This window comes from Hakea prostrata, chromosome 6 (assembly GCF_041222555.1).
Source record: "Hakea prostrata isolate BN-2017 chromosome 6, UWA_Hpros_2, whole genome shotgun sequence".
NCBI classification, from domain to species: Eukaryota; Viridiplantae; Streptophyta; class Magnoliopsida; order Proteales; family Proteaceae; genus Hakea; species Hakea prostrata.
The window spans coordinates 35,775,242-35,798,637 of NC_142605.1; the positions used below are offsets into that span (position 1 = coordinate 35,775,242).

At 37.8% G+C, this 23,396-nt stretch overlaps 3 protein-coding genes across 3 annotated transcripts in view; 1 reads left to right on the forward strand and 2 right to left on the reverse strand.

The window, feature by feature from the left end:
* Positions 1–12,360, reverse strand: part of LOC149013689 (WD-40 repeat family protein / beige-like protein) — a 52,903-nt gene extending 40,543 nt beyond the window's left edge. The window contains exons 1-8 of the mRNA XM_089158626.1: positions 11,943–12,360; positions 9,199–11,474; positions 7,295–8,082; positions 5,717–6,424; positions 5,150–5,284; positions 3,766–3,870; positions 3,381–3,494; positions 2,207–2,283 (exon numbers count right to left, since the gene is read on the reverse strand). Of these exons, the coding sequence (XP_089014752.1) occupies positions 2,207–2,283; positions 3,381–3,494; positions 3,766–3,870; positions 5,150–5,284; positions 5,717–6,424; positions 7,295–8,082; positions 9,199–11,278 (4,007 nt within the window). The 5' untranslated portion in view covers positions 11,279–11,474; positions 11,943–12,360. The remainder of the gene's footprint in view (positions 1–2,206; positions 2,284–3,380; positions 3,495–3,765; positions 3,871–5,149; positions 5,285–5,716; positions 6,425–7,294; positions 8,083–9,198; positions 11,475–11,942) is intronic.
* Positions 12,361–14,659: 2,299 nt separating this feature from the next.
* On the forward strand, positions 14,660–19,953 carry LOC149013690 (coiled-coil protein). The gene is made up of 5 exons (XM_089160093.1): positions 14,660–15,064; positions 15,191–15,240; positions 15,924–16,159; positions 19,035–19,164; positions 19,254–19,953. Exons 1-5 carry the CDS (start codon positions 14,890–14,892, stop codon positions 19,389–19,391), a joined length of 729 nt encoding a protein of 242 aa, XP_089016219.1. The 5' UTR covers positions 14,660–14,889; the 3' UTR covers positions 19,392–19,953.
* A 709-nt stretch (positions 19,954–20,662) lies between these two features.
* CYP704A2 (cytochrome P450, family 704, subfamily A, polypeptide 2) lies at positions 20,663–23,049 on the reverse strand. The gene is made up of 6 exons (XM_089159792.1): positions 22,663–23,049; positions 22,351–22,566; positions 21,951–22,244; positions 21,539–21,859; positions 21,244–21,447; positions 20,663–21,111 (listed from the first exon to the last, which is right to left on the reverse strand). Exons 1-6 carry the CDS (start codon positions 22,963–22,965, stop codon positions 20,920–20,922), a joined length of 1,530 nt encoding a protein of 509 aa, XP_089015918.1. The 5' UTR covers positions 22,966–23,049; the 3' UTR covers positions 20,663–20,919.
* Positions 23,050–23,396: the final 347 nt, after the last annotated feature.

Sequence of the window (23,396 nt, forward strand, 5' to 3'; positions counted from 1 at the left end):
ACAACCCTAGTTCATCCCATAGGATCTTTGTTAATTTTGTTAAACTCTAACCCTTTCCTAATCCATTCTCTATACAAGACAATTTCCCAAATGGATCCAACCCTCCTAGGAATCCTTGTTGTCCTAAAATCATCCCAATAGTGATTTTGTTAAACCTTGAACATCACCATACCCAAACCATCCCATAGATAACCCAAACCTTATATATAGTGCATAATTAAAGAGGGTCCCGGAAGGCAAACCCAAACCCTGGGTTACATCAAGAAGGCTGTCCTTTCAGCCACACTGAGGAACCAAGTTTGACTTCACCTCAGACCATGGTGTTTCTTCAATCTTGGACCTACCAAATTGAATAAAACATTGTTGTCACATCAAACACCCACAAAGGGACTCAAAATTGAGAAAAACTTTATTAATAATCTGAAAGGTTTATTTCCCATTAAGTGGTGGGGCTTGTTTATACATAATAAGATAGTGTTCTAATATCAACAGAGCTCCCAACTAAACTCAAACTGAAAATAGAAACCAACCGACTTAGAATAGGAAATAAAAATACTAACTCAAAATAGATTTTTAACTCAGACCTTTACACTGACTGGACCCTTAAACCATGGGCCTCTTAATGACCTAATAACTAATCAAAAGATCACTAGAATACCCCCTCTGATTGGGCAGAATCACAAAACTGACATTAAAAAAATAAAAAATAAAAATTTACAAACCATAGATCCCTATTTGTCTACCCCTAAACCTGCAACCAACCATAAGAACAGCCCCAAAACCTCCATTAAACCTTCAACTCAAATGCAGTAAAATCTGCAGGCCATTTTCAGAATATACTCACCTTTTGAGATAACCTTCTCTTGTAGGTTACCCCCATTGAATCCAGATACACCCTGTTATCCCCCTTTAGCCGTTGGACCCTAGAGTCCTAGTATCCCTCAACTGCCTCCTATTTCCTCAGAACCTAAGAATAGGCTGAATTTAAAGACCTCCACATCAATAACTGATAGCCACTTCTCAATCTGAGGTTTAAAAACCCTAAGAACATCCCTCACAGTCCATACCCAAAATTACCTTTTATGGTTCTGGTTCACTACAGATCTATGGCTGATTGGTCCTTGTTTGAATCCTTCAATTCAATGAGCAAACCCTTAAAGATAGTTTGAGGTGCTCCAAAGGAACATCTAACTGTCAATGCTGCACAGCAAGAAGCAGCTGCAGGCTGCAGCCCTACATCTACATGGGCTTGCTGTACGAAGAACCAGCCTGGAAGACCCACAGAAGCAGCAATTTACCTCCTCAAAGCCCATACCCGCCCCTTTGTGCTTTGGGTTCACTAGATCTTGGCTGATTGGCCCTTGTTTGAATCCCAGAAGTTCCAGGCCACATTATCCAATCAGGACATGGATTGTGCTTATAAATATAAGTTGCTTGTCCATACAAATAAAAGAATATTAACATTTCAATACGTTACTAATTACAATTAAAAAATTATCCTTCCCATCTGTACCTAATAGGCTAATACTGGAGCTAAAAATCCCAATTGTCATAAACTAACAATGTTCCATTCATCTTTTAAGACTTGGAGTTGACTTTGTTCTTTCCCAGCATGACCCATTGATAGACCCCTCATCTCACAAGTCTATACTCACAGGCAGGGCAAGAAAGATACAAGATCTGCTGCACAGCAGCCAGGAATGGAAGGAAATAGTTGAGGAATAAATGTGGGGTGATTCTGTTGAGATACAGGATGCCTTTTAGGATTGGATTTGGAATGATTTTGTTAAGGGATTATGATAGGAAAGTATTTACTATTAGTAGGAGAAGGGAGAATAGGAGAGTATGCATTTTTTGAATTGTCAGGGAAATAAGGGAGGGGGCGATTGCTCTCAGGTAGCATAGGATCACCTACTGCTGTAGCGTGTTCTGTTCTAGTTGATTGTTTGATTAAAAGTCCATTATTGTTATTACTTCTGTGTGCCATTTTACCTTTGTTAATCTGCTGAATTCGGGGTCTTATCACCCATCCAATTGAACCAGCAGTGGACATTCTGATCATTGTGAGTCGATGCCCAAGTTACCAGGTGTTTGTAAACATAATAGCTCCCATGAAAATGAACTAGATATGTTATTTCAATGATAAATTGGGGTCATACTACACAAAATAAAAAATTAAAATGACTATTGCAGTGCATGGAAGCACCTTGTGCGTTGGTCCCCTGTGCTAGATCCACCAACCATAGATAGCCATTCTGCACAATGAATGGTAGCTTCAATATCCTGTAAAAAGAAGGTGTGACCAACTAATATAAATGAAACAGATAAGACAAGAAAAAAGCAATATCAACTACAATAATTAAGGTAACAAAATGTACGGAGAAACATCATATAGTAACTACCAACAGTAGACAATTTTTTAATAAATACCAAAAGGAAACAGAACACATTTATAACATCAATATTGATAAAGAAGGATGATAATCAAAATCTGGGTAAAATCCAAAAACGAGTTTGCTAATCAGTTAGTCTATTGCCCCACAACCTCCCCCCCCCCCCAGAACCAACAAAAGGAAAGAAAGAAAGAAAGAAAGAAGAAAAAAAAAAGAGAAGCATGAATGCGTGAATATACACAGCGCACGCAGTTCAGCATTTAATCAACAAAACATATTCTAAGAACGATAAAAAATGGAAACTCAATTTGTATAGACTTGGTTCTGAGCAAAGCCAACAATTGCTGAGTATAGGCAGGTTCTATTGCTTTCAAACCTGCTTTCAAAAGACTGAATTGGATTATTGAACCCTGGAATAAACCTTAAAATTAACTGAACTGGAAGAAACAAGAATGAGTAGAATGGAAACCAATGTTATGAAATCCAATCCAACAAAATATTTTCAAGCATCTGGTGGCAAGTTCAAACTACTTGGGTCAAGAGGCATAAAAACAAGATAGATTAATGTAACGTGAGGCACCATGATTTGATGTCACACTATGACAAGTTCTAGTATTTAACATTCGGTTGCAAGGGCAGATGGAGAAGTAAAAGAGCTCAGGACTCAGGAGTTGGAACTGAGAAAAAAATGAAAATAAATCAATTTCTAAGAATAAACACTAAACAAAAGTAATCATCATTTAGAATAGTGATGATAGGACAGGGCCTCATTTATCCAAGAATTTTGAAGACCATGGGTCTTATGGAATTATTCACAGGTAGAAAGCAAACCATGTTCCGAGTACATATATCCAAATAACTTTACCAAATTAAAAGTATCTGCAATCCAAATTAAAAGTATTTGCAATACTTCTGTATTTGATGAAGATGTTAAAAGGCCAAGCACAAGAAGAAATAAAGCACAAAATGCAAAGACAGAACTCTAACCTTCCAACCATCCTTCTGTCGCATTGAATGCTCCAACATGATAATAAGGAAATTATGCACAATGTCCTCTATGTCACTAAGGCTTGCACCACTTGAACAGTTGTTTGAACCCATCTGCACAATCAAGTATTTCTATTGGCAAAAGAAAATATAATTCATCTATTTTTTATACACAGTAGACTACTAAAAACAGCCTCTCAGAAAAAAATTGCCTTGGACTCTGCTGTGGAAGCCTTTGGCACTGGGTTCACCCTTTATACAGCTGACTACTAGGACTTCAAAACAGTTACTCCATTTAATAATTTAGAGAGCACGGCATCAGAAGTTGGACATTTAGGTACATCACAAAAATAACATCAGATAGAAGAGAGAATAGCAGCAGTACCTCATAATTGGAAATAAGAACCTCCAAGATCCACTCAGGCCATTCTTCCATTTTTGTAAGACTGCTTCTGTTTTCTGGATGACTGCAAGCCAAAAACAGAAGATCCTGAAATCATATAGAAAAGAACAGTTAAGAAATTAAAACTTAGAAATCCAAAAAGGTCATTTGAATGGAAGAAGACAGAAAATGAAGGAATAATAATTATTATAATACCAATACCAAAATAACAATTATTATAAGGATACACAGCATTGGAACAGGTGCTCTGCCAGCCAGCTAGAGCAGAACCATTGGTTCCGTTGTATTTTGTATGGTTTGAGATCAAGGGATCTTGATCCCTCAAAAAACTGATATTTCGCAAGATCTCTTGTAAAAATCCTTGGTCAACTTGACCCAACTTGGGGGCCTATCTCAGCAGGTATTAGGGCTCAGGTTGGGCTAGTATTTGGTATTTAGCCTATTTTAAGCCTTTAAACATAATGGTGGCCCTAGATTTGTGAGAAAACAAGTATATATATGAGTTCCAACTCAACCCTAACTTTGAAATAATAAGTATAAGAAGAAAAACAGTAATGTTACTATCATTAAAATTATTATTATTATTAGTGAACGTCAAGATAATGAACATTGTCAAACAAAATGATCCACATCTGAATAACACATACTAACCATATTATAGCTGACAAAATGACCATCATACAAACAAATATCTCCCCCCCCCCCCCAAAAAAAAAAAGAAATGAACTTCTTAGCTTACTGAAACTAAAGAGACATAATATTGCTTGGAACTTGCATTTTAGTATAGCATTTAGGGAGAGAGAGAATTTGAACAAGTTTAGATTTGCTTGAGATTATACATTATTTTTCTTCTCTTTTTTCTGCCCAGAAGAGACTATGCTCCCTGTGAATTATAATGTATCCATATCTAATTTAAGTTATCAACAATTTACCAAATAAAAAATTACACTCATCAACCCCTTTTTTATTTTATTTTTTTTTTTTTTTTTTGGGGGGGGGGGGAAGCTTCCTAATAGAAGAGGCAAGTGTGCTTCCAATTTTATTTATTTTTCCTAGATTTATGGAGATTGTTTTGCTAAAAAGGAAGACATAGAAAACAATTACCATCAGGTTTCCAGAAAGTCAAATCCAAGTGAGCATAAAAAATAGAACAGTAGTTCTCTTCTAACTTTTTACTTCATGGTTTAGGCAACAGTATTTATACCAATGGTAAAGAGTATTTGCATGGTTCTTTTCCTTGTGGTTTCTTTCAATAATCCAAATACCTATGTAATGCAGAGTATTTGCATGGAAAATATCAAACAAATAAGGAAAACATGCCAAGAGAAATTTACGTAAACAACATGGCAAGGCATAAGGATGTCACCTGTAATGCCCGAACTTGGAATGCCCTAGATGCATATGGGAGTGAACGGAGAAGAACCAACAAAAGCTGAAGATGCTCAAAGCGATGACCAGAATCATAAAGGTACAGCCCATCATCAGTTGAATAAGCATTTATCTGAAAGAATATATGTTAGTCCCAGTAGAACATATAGAAGGGGTACATAAATAGCCCCCCCCCCCCCCCCAAAAAAAAAAAACAAAACAAAAGAGGAGGGGGCAGGGAAAGAAACGGAAAGAAAAACATGTGTTTAACTGAAGTTCATCAACCATGCTTGTTAACTGATATCTAGGTTTTGTCAGAAAATAATAATTCAAAACAAATTAGCAAACATAAATACTTAACAGGGTCAAATATTCTATACTTGCATAGCCTGGCCTTTGTAAATTTGCAATAGGCCCAGACACAAGATCAGCCTGGTACAAATAGAAACCCAAAACTTCATGGAATTGTCATGAAACACCTCAATAATTGGTACGGATCATCCATTTTGTCATCAACAAAAACCATAAAGATGTTGAAGGAAAAAAGGCAAAACAGCGGACATACCGATGCACCCAATAAAGCCATGCACATGTTGCTAGTCATTAGCCTCTGAGGTGCTGCTTGAAAAGCCTTTTTTAAAGCAAAATGCAGAAGAGCAACTTTGTCATCAAACATACTACCACCTCTATCATGCAACCCATTACCCATAATGAAACTAGTAATATTTTGAGGTTCCCGTGAACCAAATTTCAGATGCCCAGATGACACTAGTGCACCCAAAAGATTGATGATCCTGACAACAATTCCATCACCATTGTCAACATTATAGACATTATTCCTTGCACTCTCAGCACTTATTGAAAAAGTTATACCACCCAGATTCTTCACAATTTGATTTTCAGCGCCAGACCCCATTCTTTCCAACTTTACACCTGCAGAGATGACAACAGAACTGTCTCCACTTGAGGACCGTGACTCTGGACCTTTGCCTAAAGCAGGTTCCCTTTCCTCAAGATGCTTCGAATCATCATTCTCGCTTTTGTCTTGTACCCTGTCAGCATCAAGTCCAGAACCCTGATCTAACGAATTACCATCATCCTTAATGTTAGAAACTCCTGATATACTGCAGTCACCAGCTTTTGCTTCCCTCTGCAAGAGGACAAGAAGTGTTTCTACCCCTCCACAAGATATAAATGAGTTTGCAAATGTCTGAGCTCTAGATTTATTTGGCTGTACCACCAGTCTGTAGATCAGGTGCAATACCCTGGCAACCTGGAAAAGCACACCAACAAGGAACTTACTCTGGTTATAAGTGCCATAATGTTCAATGTAGGAAATGTATTAAACTAGCTTTAAACAAATTTAACAAATTGGATATACATGACACAAGCTCAAACTTCACATTAAGATCATATGACAATGAAGAATATAATATCTTCTTCCCAAATAATTCTCCCAAAACTAAGAACCAGCAAGGATTATTTCCAACTCAAATTCCGAAATCTGGAAGGTAATAGCTCAACTCATTAAACATTTTGACGTCTGTCTTACTTTACCCATGCAATTGAAAGGTGAAACAGGATCCGTGTAACCAACCCATTGAGTTGAAATAAGCTTCAGTTGAGTTGGGATGTTACTTCATTCTAAATTTATAGGATAGAACTGTTGTCACCCAAGTGATGAACTAAGAAATTGTAACCTTCTTTTAACTACCCCCAGTCTTATTGCCAAAAGTTATTTTCAACACCATTTACATGTAATGACATGATTTACCCTCGTTTGGAAAAAGAAGCGAAGGTATGTTATATTTAAAGGGGGAAAGAGTAACGTAACAGCTTTACAATCTTTTTTTCACCTATCTTGGTTACAAAAGGATTTCCCCATATTTATATGACAGTAAAAACATGGAAACATCAAAAGAGGAACTGAAAACCAAAGGATCATCTAACTTTACTAGTTGATAAGAAAATAAAAAATGAAGGTACAATTATTGCCATCCAACAAAAACCAACTGTATATTCATTCTGAATCATCTAACTTTACTAGTTGATTAAAAAATGAAGGTACAATTATTGCCATCCAACAAAAATCAACTGTATATTCATTCTGGGTCAGAAAATGTAATTCAGTGGCCATATTTACCTGATTCGGCTGTGGACAATCTACCACAAATCCTATTAAACATTGAACATCTTGGGCAGCCAATGACGGAGGTGCTGCTCCCACTAAGAGTTCAATAACCACCAAGAGTTCATCAACCAAAGCATTCACTTCACCAACAGGACGTTGTGCCTCATTCACTGAAAATGTATTAACAGAATCCTTTTCACGAATGATCCAATAGCATCTACGACATCCATCAAGAAGCATCTGGATGGCATTAGCATCTCGCATGGCTGATGATTCAGTGAAGACCATGTCTGCCAATGATGATAGGAGCTTCTTCTGTAATCCGTAGTTGCATAAGCTCCACATTTTCAGATCCAACAGCAAAGTATGAAAAAACAGCACCTTGAATGTATAATTGTTCTTCTGGGATTGACAAAGAGAGACAATTGCCGCAACAAGTTCCTCATCTCTAACTCCATTTTGCTTTCCAAGATCCAAAGTAGACAACGTTTGCAGCAAATATTTTAATATCCTCGACAAAACCTCAGGCCCCCTTGTCCAACATAACTCTTCATTATTTCCAGGATGTTGAATAGCCATAGTAATAATTCTGAAAATTGGAGCAGCAAGAGAAACTGTAGCTAAAGACAATTGAAAATTCCCATGTTGTGGTTCCAAGGTATCGTTTTGAACATAACCAACTGTGAGTGGAAGTAATGACATTGGCCCACCATAGGCCATGGCCCACAAGGATTCTACAGGACGCATTCGTGTAGCAACATGAACCAGACCAAGAACCTCTGCAGGCTTTCGGTGTGCCCCTGGAACATTAAAGCACATGAATTAAATGACAGGGATGTGTTCCTCTAAATCCTGGAGAAGATGAATAAAGGCTAAACAATAATAAAATTTTCAGCCAAATTATAACTTAAAGCTCTTTTTGGTTAGCAAGAAATGAGAAAAGAAATGAAAATAAATTATCTTAATGTTTGCTTGTTAATTGAAAATAAAACGTTTGATATACAAAAATGTTTTAGGGTCCATGACAATATTCACTCTAGAGTCTAGATACAAGTCACAAGACAAATATCTCAAGAAAAGGTGAGATTTCTTCCCCAGATGGAAAAATATTTTTTGGGGTGACTCGTAACATTTTCACCAATGCAAAGACAAAATTCAGAAATTGTCATAAGAATCTCTCATCACCATTTTCGTTCCAAACAGATCATAGGAAATTCATACAAAGAGGTGGTTTTTTCTTTTCATTTCTATTCATTTCATTATGACTAAATCTAGCCCAACTGTTCCAACTAAAATCACCCTGATCATTTGTCCAGAAAGACAACTCACCCAGATAAAACAAGCTATGATAACAAAATTATGAGTCCTATTCTAATCGCTCAAAATTTTATACTAAATTAAATAGAAAGATCATAACGTATAACACGTCATGATTCTGAACCACCTCAAGGAAAGTTGACTTCTCTACAATAGTCATACATCCAATAATAATTTCTTCTTTCTTCCTTTCTCAATTTTTTATTTGGAAACCACTTCATATAGTTTTAGTAAACCCGAAGGCAGTGGAAGTGGACAAAGAGAAATGTATTTTCTGGAAAGGTAACAATTCAATTTTTCTTCAATATATTGTTCAAATAAAATAGAAATAGCAAGAATGTCTCTATACATATATAACTATCACCTATCCAAAAAAAATATATGTATATATATATAACTATCAAATGCAGTTAATCTGTACTCTATTTATGAGTTGCACAATCAAAGCAGAGGATGTGAATCAAAACCTGGCAAGCTGACAAATACATTCAGAAATCATAAATGAGCCTACAGCAAAGAATCATCAAAAGTTACAAGCAAAAACAAAACTAGTTTTTAATCTCACAAACAAAAATGAAATTTTTAACTAAATGGCCGACCTGCTGCACCAGGAGGGGAAGCATCTGGACAGAAACGTCCACTGAGCAAACGTGGGTGATAGAGAAGGTGCAAGCTTCCACCAATCTCTGCATCTAATAGTGCACTTTCCTCAGCCAAACTCCTCACATGGTCATTGGTTGCTAGCCATGGTAACCCTGCCCCATTACCAAAAGAAGGCAGCACATCACCTCCCCTAGCAGCTAAACGTGACATTTTCTCAGGGCCAATTGGATCCTTGAAAATATAAATAGGCCCCATCTCAGCAAATAATGGGCATTGACGACGGCGACGTTGCAAGCCAGCCATTGTTGGAGGCGGATTTGTCCCAATGCAGCAAAATGAAAGAGGCCTGGAAATCCGTGGGAACTCAAATGGCCGACTCTCATACAAAGTGCCATCAATATACAGTCTAAGCTCACTCTCGGCTTTTCCGATTAGTCCTTGCCTGCATAAATGCTCCAGACCAATAAAATACCAGCACTGTGGCTTAAACGCATGAGTGAAATGCAGGGAAGCTTTCTTTCCCTTGCCAGTACCAATTTCAACAACCAAAAACTGTGCATGAAAATATGCCTCCACCCCTTGATTATCAGCAGACAAGAAACTGAACAACCTGGGCATGTGTGCAGTACCTTCACCAGCAAGTGCACTTGCAGCAGCTGCAGCTGACACAGCCGAAGATTTTCCAGATTTAGCAGCAGCAGCAGCCGCGATTGCAGCAGCTGCAGTGGCTGTATTCAGAGTATCCGCAAATGATTCTATATAGATCCATGTGGCAAATGCATAACCATTGGTGAAAGGCCAACGGCTCTCTCCTGGACCAAGTAAACCAGAACTTTCACCATCAAATTCAAACGTGCATGCTGGACCCCTCGTCTCCTTTCCACCCATGGCCTTTTCAAATGCAAGCATCAAACGAGCTGACCAAACTGTGGAAAGTGTTCTCGTGATTACACCAAGCCACCTGTGCAGATCGATTACATTAAGTGAATGTCCAGCCAAGTATTGGATGCAGCGGCATAAAGGTGTACCATCCCATGGCATCTGCTCTGCTGAACCAACTTCCATAACAAATATCTTCTCTGCTGAGTTCAAAAGTACTCCCAATAGACCAGCTACAGAGCACATTGCTCTGTTTCTTGTGCAAGCCTTAAGTATTGCAAGCAATCCTTTAACCATACGTGTTCTGGGCGACATAAAATCTGCAAAGTCACCTTCCCAAGGAAGCGAAGGAATAAGCTCCCCTGCTACAATCGCAGCCCTGGAATTTAGCATCACACTAGGTGGATTGTTGTCCTCATTATCATCGAAACATTCTACACCACCCATCGTGGCAATAAGGGAGTCCACTACCAAAACGGCAATGCAATCACTTTCCTCTCCCTTCCCAAAAATCTCCTTACCAGACACTACAGCCTTGAGTTTTTCTAAGCTTTCAGGTTTCCCCATGATGGCAGAATCTACAAGATGCAACAGTTCAGGGGAAACATTTGGCATAACAGGTTTAGGACGAGATTTTGTGGGTGATGCAGAAGGTGAAGAATACCCAGTTTCTCCATAGAAACCAGAGGATGAATCAAAACTAGCTGCAGATGAGGATTGCTTAAGGCCAGCCCCATCTCTTCTCGGTGAGGTCGGACTCCAAGAAGGCTGATCTTGCATGTCAATAGTAGCTAGATAAGTGTCCAATGCCGTAGCTTTTCCAGCATAAGACTCCAAGGATGCATCATTCGCAGACAAATGGCTTGCATTATCTGAATTAGAAGATCGAACTGAATCCACATTGCCCAAAGAATCCAGCATGTTCCTCTCTTGGTCTTTCAAAGACACTGGCTCAAACTGGTCCTCTCCATCCCCAGACCTGCCCCAGTCTTCAGTAGGTGTTACTGCACTCTTAGAAATAAATCCTTGTGAAGCACGATCATTTTCGAGCTCAGCCCCATCATCAATCTCAATATGCTCAGAGGGCAATTCTCCTCCACTTTCATTTATACGCCGTCCTTCAGGAACATCCACCTCCCTCGGGGAATTTTTTGCAGAGGTTTCAACCAACTCTTGGTCTTCTTCCTCCATTGTCATATACTGTACCTAGTAATCCTTCATAATACACTTGGATATTACTGTTAAAAAGTTGCCTGGATCAAGGTAGAAACTTTGCTCTTCTACCTATTAAAAGAATCACAATTGGTGCTCACGATGACAAAGTGATAACGTCGACAAATCTAGCCCAACATCAAACACATATCGGTTCACTGGTTAGATAAATCAAGTTCCCCTGCAAAAGACGATTCAACGGATGTTTAGAACATAAGAAGGACAACTAACACTGTGCGAACAATCAAATTTTAAAATTTCCAAAATTCGGCATAAGGACACATCAAATTGGGATTGGCATTTATGCAGGAGAAGGGGGGAAATGAAGTATTAAGGAAACAAGGAATAAATGTGGAGCTAATCAACCTGCGGCTCGAACAGCTAAATGTTTCAGAAAGTTCTGTAGAGAAAACCAGTTCTAGTTTCTGGTAATCACGATTAAAGTTTCAATGTTCCTCCACAAAAACAGACCAATGCAACGGATCAATGATACATCATCAGAGATCGCGCATTGATCAAAAACCCTGTTGGAGCTCTAAATGCAAAATGGAAAGGAAAATCAAATGTTGATAATTCAATTTCCATGGAGACGCACAGTCAAATCTCAATGAAATCAAAGCAGGAATAGATGGATACGAAGAAATGGTACCTCGAAGTACGGATCTCTGAATTGGTTCTGCACTTGTTTCAAATTTACTTTTAATATTAAGTGAATGAATGTCTTCGAAAGTGTTATCTGCAATTTTGGAAATTGTTTCTTTGAGGTGAAATGCTTCTGGTGGAATGGATCAAAGAAGAAGACCGGTGGAAAGAAAGGTCAAATTGGGCTCGATCTTTTTATATCCGCACAAACGCAGGTGTGTTGTTCGTAGAGATGCAGTTCCAATCGTCGCCAACAAAAATGGCCCCGACGTGGTCGCCAAACCAACAACGACAACTGAAGGAAGCTTAATTTGTTAATAAGTAATAGGAAAATTAAACTTCATTTTATCAAATCCGCTTCCTTTTATTAAACTCGGTATCTGGATCGGCCACAACCCTAGAAACCCAGTTTAGATTTGCCTGCACCAGAACCGATTCTGTTTCCTGAAACCCTAATTACGGTTGCCCGGGTTCTCGACCCGCTTTAATACGAAAAATAGTAGACGCGGACGGCAGACCCGATACAAGACCCCTTCTTTTTTTTCGGTCAAACGATACAAGACCTAATAATGTGTTGGACCGACTTAAAATGATCGGTTCTTAGTTTCCAACCAGAGATGAAAATTACTTATGTCTTGTTCTCTTTTTCTGTAATAATAATAACAACTATTGCGATGAAATAACGGAAGTAAGATTCTTTCTGGATTCACCCCAAGAATTGGAAGAGATCCAACTGGTGGATAAGATTTGTATGCTTGAGCAGTTTTTTTTTTTTCAGGATTGTTAAATCCCGTTTATTTGTTACCAAAGAAGAACCGAAACAAACAAACAAAATAATTATCTATGTTAATAATAGCATTTCGGGTATATGTGAACCTTTTTTTTTCTCTTAATGGCAACCATATAAGTGAATTGTGTGAAAGAAATAAAAAACAAAAAAAAAAAAGGAACAAAATAGATGGACATTCTCTTACCAAACACCCCCTCCAAAAAAAAAATCTGATTTTTCTTAGTCGAAAAACAATATTATATGTCGTTTTGTATTACTACATACGATTGAAAAAATCAAATAATTATTAATATAAAATTTAAGAATTGTCATTTTTTAGATTATTATAATATTAAATTAAAATTGAAAAAATATTATGGTAATTTTATAATTTATGATAGTCATTGAAATCAATTCAATACAATTGATACATCGCCGTAGTTCACTTCTTTTTGGGTGTGAAGCAGTGTTAAATCCAAAATACCCAACAAGCATTAGCTCTCCCTGAAAATGAGGTGATCTAGCCGCACCTTCCAATAGAGAACTACCTTATTACGGCTTCACTCCAGTCACTTACCATTTCCAAAGGAACGGGAGTTACATGTCTTTTCCATTTCCATTCAAAGTTCTTTTCTTATGTGTTTCCATGCCCGAGACCTCGAAAAATGGACAAATTCATTTTCTTATTCTTAGGAACACATACAAGATTCGTCACTCATAACACCCCAAGCACGATAGACGCGATCATATGGAAAAATGAGATACAACCTCACCCCTTCCCTTAGATGTTTATATACATACTCCCTTTTAGTAATTGCATTTTCAAATCCTTTCCAGCATATATGTATTAAATCCACCGTCATACCATGTACATATTCATGTATATTTATATTCACAAAGTTATAAATGCTTTTAGTTGAATATTTCATCCACCAATAAACAAAATCAAGGTAAACAACACCTTTTAATAAAAATTATAATATTAGGTCAAATGAGACATTTTTTTGTTTATGTTTGAAAAAATAATATTATACATATTTCACTCTATGTTATATAGATGGAGCATGGTATGAAATTTCTCATTGAGGGGGTCGGATGGAGTTATTTGGGGACAGGATGGCCAATTCTACTTAGCAAGATGCAACCAAAGTTATAGCTTATTCGCTTCAAAAACAGAAGTCGAGGCTTGCAGGGACGCCATACTTGTGGTGAACCCATACATATTTAGTACATCTTGGTTCTTTTCAATTGCCAAACCCTAGTGTCTTGCTTATGTATATGTATACATTTCATATGAAGGACGAAAATCATATTGTTAGTTTTATTGCAAGTGGTGCTTTTAGATTCCAATTATCAAAAGTCTAGTACACGTTCACCATAATTAATTGCTAAACCATTTACTCATAGGGTGAAAAAATTCTCCCCTTTATTTTTTGGTTGTCAACCCGGTTTTCAAGGTTTTGTCCTGACTAATCCGGTGTTCGACCCGGATCGCACATCTTGGCTGTGGTGGGTGAGTTTTCCAACGGAGATTTTGTTGCATCCACAAGGTTTCGATGGAACCTTGCTTAAGCGGACCAAGCAAAAAAGAAAAATAGTAAAATTTAGAACTTATTGTAATACGTTGGGCTGCGCTAGCATACCTAGTAAGAGTGTTTATTATATCTGCAACCCAATGACGCCGAGATTTCAAGCTGCTTCGTTCAACTAGCGCTTGCTAAAAAGGGGTTTAGAACTGTCGGATAGAATTAGGGAGCTGGTTTTATAAATTTGGAAAATATTAAGCCCTTGAATGTAAAACATAAAAATCTAGGCCATTTTAATCTAGGCCGTCCGATTGCTTTATAAATACGTAGGAATATGTATATCTTTCCGCAAATAAAAATCCTACATTCTTATCGTCCATAACGTTCACGGTTTGGCCGGGTCAGTGAACTAGGGCTAAGCCAGCAATTGCGGTATTGCCGTGTTTCACAACTCGTCCGAGTTAACCTCATGGCCGGGTTGCTCAGGACTCGCGCGCGGTTTAGTTCCTACTAGTACCGCCAAGACTCGCATGGCCGCGACTCTCATTCTCTCCCTCTTTGATTTTGCGAAACTTTGAATTTTCTGGTTTACGGTAGATTACAGGAGTATCTGCTAGTTCGCTCTTTCGCCTCAGGCCGTCGAAGGGAAAGAAAAGGCGATGGGAGGAAAAGGGCGGAGACGAAGAGAGAAGAATTTTCTTGCTGCTCATGGAGGCTACAGTCGTCTGCCGCCTCCACCGAAGCCGGAAGCAATCGACGCTTTGCCCTCCAAGCTAAGGAAGCTCATGGAGTTCACTTCCCCTACATCAACCTCCAAACCTATGCCAACGAAAGGTGATTCCCCTCTTCCCTTCATACATACGAGTCGGTAAAATTGCCAGATGGGTTTTGTGTATGTCCTGTTACAAATCCTTGACCTTATCCTTCAGTGCTTCTAATAATGTTCTTATGGTTTTTCAGGAGCTTTGAAGCCTTCAGAGAGTGCTGACCGCAAGAAAAATAAAAAAGAAGTAAGGAGCTCTCTGTATTTCTTGGTTTTGTTTTTTGTTGAATAGCTGCAATAGTAAACAGCAAAATTTTGATGTTTATTTTGTTGGAACATTTCAAAGTTGCACAGTAGGAATACATTAGATTTGGCATTTTGGCAAGTCATTACCATTTGAAGTGATAAGCTTGACGCTTTTCTGTTTGATATGGAGTGAACTTCTATATGCAAATTTAGTTGCTATCTTACCTGTGTAGTGTAGCTTGATGGCTAATGCCCCCAGTTTCGATTTTCAAGCTCTGAACTCTTTTTTCTTCAATTTGTACCTACTTCATGTAACTCGGGAATGAGTACTCCTTGGATAAGCTGCACCCCTAATACCTTGTGATGTCATTTGTTTTAGCTTGTTAAATCCATATTTTACATGTCTTAGTCGATCTGATTTACTTAATTGTTGTTTCTTTATGGATCAACACTCAGTTTGACACAACCTGAGTCTTTGAAGATTTCAGTAACTTGATTTTTCTTCTTTTGTCCCCCCCCCCACTCCTTTCACCATGCGGCCATTCTGGGAAGTGGTTAGTGATTATTATGAGCTTAAATATTTCATTCTCCAAACTGATGTAACTGATCCTGCTTGTATGACCTTGCCAACTCTTCCTCTGTAATCTCCTTAGTCTCAACATGAGGTTGCTCATTTCTGTTCAGAAATCAAGCTTAGAGGATGCTTTGGGCATTAAGACCTTAGAGTTCCAAGAGGGAGGTGAAAATGAAAATGTTTCATCACATAAGCACAAGGATAATGGGGAGGAGGGTGTCGATACAGAGACAGGCGAGAAGAGAAAAGCAAAGCGAAAAAGAAAACAAGTTCGTGACCTTCGGTTTGAGAAAGAAATTCAGGATATGGGTCTTGTTGGCTCAAAGAGACGTGATCGCAAGAAAAAGTGAGCACCTCCATGACACTTATTTTTCTTACATTTATTTCTTTCTTTTTTGTCCTCCAATGGCTCAATTCCTATAAAGGCGAGACTGATTAAAAAATTGACTCCACTCAGTGATTATGTCGATACTTTAAGAATTGGAGCTTTGGAAGTAGTTTTTTAGTAGTTTATTAATTTTTAGGTCTATTATATAGTTTGGAGTTGAGTTAAGTAGGAGCAGGTTGATTTTATTCAATAATCTTGTTAGTTCTCTTTTATATGCCTATGTACCTAACAATAGAAACAGAGAGTACTGAAGAGAAATTGTTGGTTTGCACACTGTGATTGAGTGGTGGTTTCTGTAACCCCTTCTTACCCCTGCAGCTCTGAGACTATTCTCCGATATTCCTCTCTCCTCCAATTGCTCTCCACCAATTTGGTACCAAAGTGAGGAATAGACAACTCTAACTAAAATGTGCGGGTGGGGGAAGGAATCATACTTGTAACTGGTGAGCAGAATCTCTTGAGCCTGACTTGCTTGATCAGTTTAGTAGGAACTGAAACCCACCCGGTTGCTTCCCGGTTGAAGTCAACGGATCCACCATTAATGCCAGAGGAAGGACACTCCAGCATGTCTTCTAAAACTCAGCTGGCTCCCTGCTATGAGTTTAGTTTCACCCAATTATTCACATATTGTTGTTTATACATGTATACATCCATTTTCCATTATTACTCCTTCCCCTTAGTCATCATCTAGTCCTCGCTTCCTTTCTATTCTCTCCCTTTATTCTTAACTTCCAAATTGGCCATTCCACATACATTACCGTGTGTTTGTAATTAAATTCCGATGCTAAAATACTGTTCCTTTATTAGGAATCTTTTTTTCCCCTCTCTGTTTTGCAATTGGCCTTTAGTGAACTCTTGGTTATCCTTACCATGGTAGCCAACAGTGAGATTCTCCAACAGCTTAGTTCCTATAAAGGTGAAAATGATCCAAAAGTTGACATTACTCAGTGAACTTCTTGATACCATGAGGTTTGGATTATTTGTTTTGAGTTTAGTGGGTAAGAATATTTTGGTTTCTTCTAGACTCTATTTCAGTTTAATAGTTTAGGAGTCTTAATATTTATCTCTTTTAAAACTTATATGTACTCATTACCCAATGATGGACAGAGTGAATATTATATAGAAATTGTTGATTTGCACAGCATGAGTATGTGACGGTTTGGGACCTCTTCTTCTTCCTTTGACTCTGAGACCGTTCTCCTCCACCAGTGTTTTGTATCTCATGTTTGTTCTAATTTAACCATTTTGATGAAACCTATGCTTATAGAAGAATTCACATAGTATAGTGTTCTGAAAATTGAACCTCTGCTCTAAGCCATTGGTGACATTAATTGAATTGAAATGACTTCTGAACTATAAAGAAATTTTCTGATTATTTTTTAACTTCTCTAGAGATCTTGAGAAAATGTTTTAAGATTATTTGCTAAATTGAATCAGCAAATGACTTTTTTCTATTCATTTTTAGCTTTATCCATTCAATGTCTCTCAAAACTGTTCACTTTTAGATCCCTTAAATTTTGTACTGCTTTAGTTCTTTGGTTGTCTCTTTTTAATTAAAAAAGGTATTTCAGAACATTCTTTGTTATTTTATCTGTTGGTGGAAGGTGGAGTGACCCTGTGTTATCTGAGTCTCTTAGTCATCCATCTTGACGTCTTCAACTTCACTAAAACCTGTTCGTGCAAATCTCAACGTATTCAACTTATGTCGTTTAGTTAATATGTTAGTACAGCTTTCCTAGTAGTGGATCTGTGATACAGCTGAGAATCAACAATTTTTGCGGTATTATTCATGAGGATGTCCTTGGATCTAACTCCTTTTTTTGTCTCGACAAAATATTGAGTTATAATGTTGGCTCAACATTCCTGAATGCGTCTTTGATGCAGCTGGAAACTGACAACACCCAGAGTTTTATTGGGGAAAAAAACCTGTATTTGGGAAGAATAGTTATCATTAATTTAAAGGTAATGATCTAATTCTTAACTGGTTGTGACATGTCTCATATCATGAAATATTTTCGTTCTTAAACATGGTGGGTCCATGCATCCATATGATAAACGACTTCAACCAATCTAAAAGATCAATGTTCACCTGAAAACAAGTGGGGGAGACATCTTAAATGTGAGTTCAAAGTTCCAAAAGTTATAGAAAGGCAACTAGTTTCCAAGTTTCCAACACAGTGAAATGGCGTCTATCTTCTATGCAATTTCGACAACATGGTGTGTTTTTTCAGGCTAAATTTTGACTAGTGAGATGGGGAGAGGTCATCTGTCACATGGACCTACTTCCTCCGATCCAAATCTGCAGCATGGGGGGAAAATGTGAGATTGTGCATGAAGCACTTCACACAAAAGCGTGATGTCTAGTTTTCCCAGAACTGGTTAATAATTTGATATGAAATAAATGATGTTTAGTGTTGCTGGAACGATCTATAACTTTAGTTGTGGACAATTTAGGGATGGTTTATTATTTTAACATGATGAATATGTAGGTGATGAGAGAGTGGAGTGAGGTGTTTGCATCATTTTGTGGAAGGTTTTAGAAATAAGTGGTTATCCTCTATATCAATGGAGCCCTTTGATGGCTTAAATATCTTGAAGTAACATCTGGTGCAGGTTACTTTGGCATCTAACAGAGAAGCTGCCTTCTTAATCTTTGGATACTATTAGTGCCTGTATGCTATGTGCCTGAGAGCAGGCAGTATGCGGATTCCATTTTTCAAAAGCACTTTTTTGGGCAGTGCATTCTGTTTCTTTCAGAGGCTTGTTTTTTGTTTGTTTTGTTTTGGAGTTCATTTAAAGCTGCTAGTAACTGGAGTTTGAACGTTCCCTGTAGGTACTTGGAAGAAAGAAAGAAGAAACACAAGAAAGCCAAACCAGAGAATAATCTAGACTTCCCCGGGCGTGAGGAAATCAAGTTTGGAGAAATAGTTAAAGCTCCTCCAAAACTTGCTGTATTTCCTAAGGTATTATCTCATACTATCTAACTTTTTTAGTCAGTTTATATCAGGTTATTAAACATGAAAATCCTCTTGCGTGTGTTGGTCTTTTGAAGGCATCAAAGACCACCCAAAGTGCTTCCCATGAGAGAGTCCGGTTGCAGGCTGTGGAGGCTTATAGGAACCGAAAAGGATGGGTATCAAGGCCTGGGATTCATATTCCTTCACCGGCGGCCATTACCCCATCTTCATAAATGGCACAAATCATTGCTAATCTATAATGAGCCCTTTTGTTTCGATAGTTTTTTGTTGAGGCACCTTAAGGTTTTGTTGTCGTTGATCAAGTGTGACTGCTCTTCCGGTTAATGGAGATTCAGTTGGAAGAAATCATCTGTTCCATTTTGCACAATATGGTGGATCTATTGGTGCACTCTTTACTTTTGTCATTGTAATTTTATTTTATTTTATTAATCAATGTTATCTCAATGTACCTTTGAGACTGGAAGAAAGAAAAAGCTGAAGGCTAATTACGAAATGCTTTTGATAAGTAAAATGGCTATGAATCTTTTTGAACCTTATGCTTGTGATGCACTAGGTATTTGCGTTTCCTGTTATGAGAAATTTGACACTAATAATCAAACCAACAACAGGGATGAAGAAGGAAGAATTAGAAGGAGATATCAAACCAGCAGATAGAAGAAACGCAGAAACCATAGGCTGCAAGTCCAAGAAATCAGAACAGAATATTCTGTCCACTAAAAATAGAAATCCAAATTACAAGAAATCAGAATAGAGTATCCTCTCCACTAAAATAGAAAGTCAAAATAACAAAACTTAAAAATAGAATTTCAGCACAGTCAGAATCAGATCTCCATCCAAAACCAGAAACTCCACCTAGCTTTTTTTTTTTTTTTTGGTACAAAGGAGGGCTTTATTAAGCCGGGGATGGGGATGTTAATATGTGTCAACAAGAGTTGAATCCACAACCTCTTCACTAAGAGGTGTTGGTTTCACCACTAGAACAGCTATGTGTTGGCAGAAACTCCACCTAGCTATTGGAGCAATTCGTTAACATCAACAAGAATTAATATGCTATGATACATCTTTGTGGTCTGAAGCCACCATGGAGAGAAAGCAAATTTCAATTATCTGGATCATAATTACTATCAATAGTTAACTCTTGAAACTAATGAATTGATGGTAATAAGACCAATCATCATAGTGTTAGAGATAACTCTTCAAACACTGTGATTCACACAAGCACTATTGCATGTTCCTGTCTTCAGTTCAAGTGTAGTTCTTAGGTGTCATTTGGTTATTATTACTAGATCTCTCCTTGTGTATATAATGTAACTTCTGTTCACTATGTATCAATGAAAACAATTCCACTTTGCAGAGGCCATGCCTTTTTAGGAATTAATTTGTCTAATGAACAGATGAGTCTCTAATAGTCCATTGCATTGGTTTAAAAGCTTTTCATAACTTGCACCCAAGTAATTATGCTCAAGAGTTACAGGAATTTCAGTGAAATAAAAGCCACTAAACAAATGGATCTCCATAGATAATTAGACAGACTCAACCTTTTATGGCAACATGGCTCACAATCATACACATCACGGTTGGAACATTATTCTGTTCATCTAAACTCAAAGACATCAAAAAAAAGAAAGAAAGGAAAACATTGTGTTGTTCCCTAGATTTGGCAATAGTTTTGTACAACCAACTACTGCAAGATGAAAGAAATTCTTGTGGACATGAGGGAAGCACATGTAGCTGATGCATTTATTGGTTCTTCAATCTGTGGAAGACACGTATATAAAGGCCTCCATCAATGTGAAGATTGAGCATGGTTCTGTAGTGGACTGGTTTCTTTTCATCATTCAGCTTGAACACAAAGCAGCCTAGCAGGAGAGCTGAAAAGATCCTCATCTGCCTATAAGCAAACTCCTTTCCAATGCAAATTCTTGGGCCAGCCTGTTCACCAAGAAATAAGTTCTCCAAAATTCATTTTTTTGATACTTCATAATAATAAAACTGTCTATTTTATGTTCCTATGCCTGATCTGGAGCAAAGGTAATGATTTATCTATCATACTCTGATTAATACCTGGAAAGCTGTGAACTTTGAAGGGCTTTCTTGTTGGAAAATTCCATCTTCATTTAACCATCTTTCTGGCTTGAACTCCTCTGCATCTTCACCCCATATAAATTTCATCCTGCCCATGACATAGGGTTGATAGGCAACCATGTCTCCTTTTCTAACACTGTATCCATCAGGCAGGGTATCATCTGAAAAACAAATTTTTGCATCCTGCAACACCAAGGGGTGATGGTTAACTTAGCAGCATAACACTGTATGTGTTGGTTTATTCTTGATTTTAGAAATAAAAAAGTTGACTTACCACAGCAACTGCAGGGTAAAGTCTAAGAGTTTCAGTTAGAGTTGCAAAAAGATACTGCATCTTGTCAAGGTTTTCTTCAGTCAGACTTGCTGCAAACTCGCTGAATGATTTATTCTCATTCATATTAGTGGCTTTCTCCACTTCTTCTGCAATTTTTTCCTGGATGTGGGGATGCTTGCAGAGCATGTAAAGGAACCAGGAAAGGGTGGTTGCTGTTGTGTCTCTGCCTGCCACTAAGAAATTTAGGACAATGTCTCTCAGGTACCTTGGATCAGTCTCATTCAATTCCAGGAACCTTGACAAGATATCATCTTTCTTTAACTGCAATGTCCCAATGAAACCATATCATCAGATCATACATCTAATTTGATCATCAAAAACATATATCAGCAATTAAGTTAATTTAACTTACCGAAGAGTCACTAGGTGAGTTCTTGTTCTTGTTCTGTTCGATCCTCTTGCGGATTAGTTTATACATGAAATCGTCAATTATCTTGAGATTTTTTCTGAGTTCTGCTTCGGATCCAATATTCAGATACTTCTTGATTGGCCAGAGAATATCAACATAACGCCATAGAGTCAGTGCACTTGAATCATCAAAAGCATTGGCAAACTTGGACCCCTCAGTTGATCCTCCCATACTGTCCAATTCAACTCCAAATCCCACTTTGAAGATCGAGTCCATGGTAGACTTCATGAATAGATCCTGCTCATGAATTATGGTGTTAACAAGTTTATTTCTTCTTGAACTGAATCCAAAACCAACTCTTTTAAGGTAACATATTTAGTAGATTTCTTAGTCAAATACTTACTTGCATATCGACAACCTCATTAGAGGTTGCAGCTTCAGATAATTTTTGTGCAAGTCTTACTGCATTCCTTCTGAAGACTATGCTGCTGAAGTCCCTCAACACCTTTGCTGAGAATTCATAACTTGATACCTTTCTCTGATGGCGCCACTTCTCACCATCAACTGTGAAGATCCCATCACCAAGGAGGTCACTCAAAATGCTGTAGTTATGCCACCCCTGCAGGATTAAAAAAAAAAAAATCCTTTCTTTTAATTCCTATTTCTTATGGATGAGAACCTAAGCTGAACAGGTGATAAGACTAAAGTTTCTTACCTTGCCATAATTTGGGAAGTTTGTTTTGAGGATGTATTCAACATTTTCAGGGTCAGCTGTGTAGACCTCATTACGGAAAGGGCTGAGCAACCTGTAAGTTCCATGTTTGGCAGAAAGCTCAGTCATGTAGTCATGCAACCTTTTGAAGTTCAGTAACTGGTTGAAGATGGTGCCTGCAATCGGATGATATCTTCGCTTCTTCCCTGCTGCAGATACTTTGAAGAAGGTGAGTACAGCCAGTGTCACAGCAAAGACTGCAACTGTGAAGGATAGAGGATTGGAGAGAAAACTCATAAGCTCCATATTGGCTAAACTGATAAGGAACAAGTAGCAGCACGGTGGCTTATTTATCTTTGAATCCTGGAAGGATCCAAATAAATGATTTTTTAAGACAACAATGAGACTCTTGAGACCATGGAGGGGCAATAAACTGTATTCTTCCCCAAAATATTGAAACAGTGGTGTGATTTTTCGAGAAGTTCAAAGCCGGTTCTTCAATGAAGGAAGATTACAAGAAGTGATGGACCACTACCAGGTCCACTTGCACACTGTGAGCCATGATAAAAGAAGACAGATGTTCTGCAACTTTTGTAGTTTAGTTGAACAGCATTTCTGGAATTGTATAATTGCACTGGAAACTGCTAATATCAATTATTGATCTCTGATGATAGATATCAATCCTCCAATTCATTGGAAAATATCATGCCCACCTTTTTAGAAAAAAAAAATTAAAA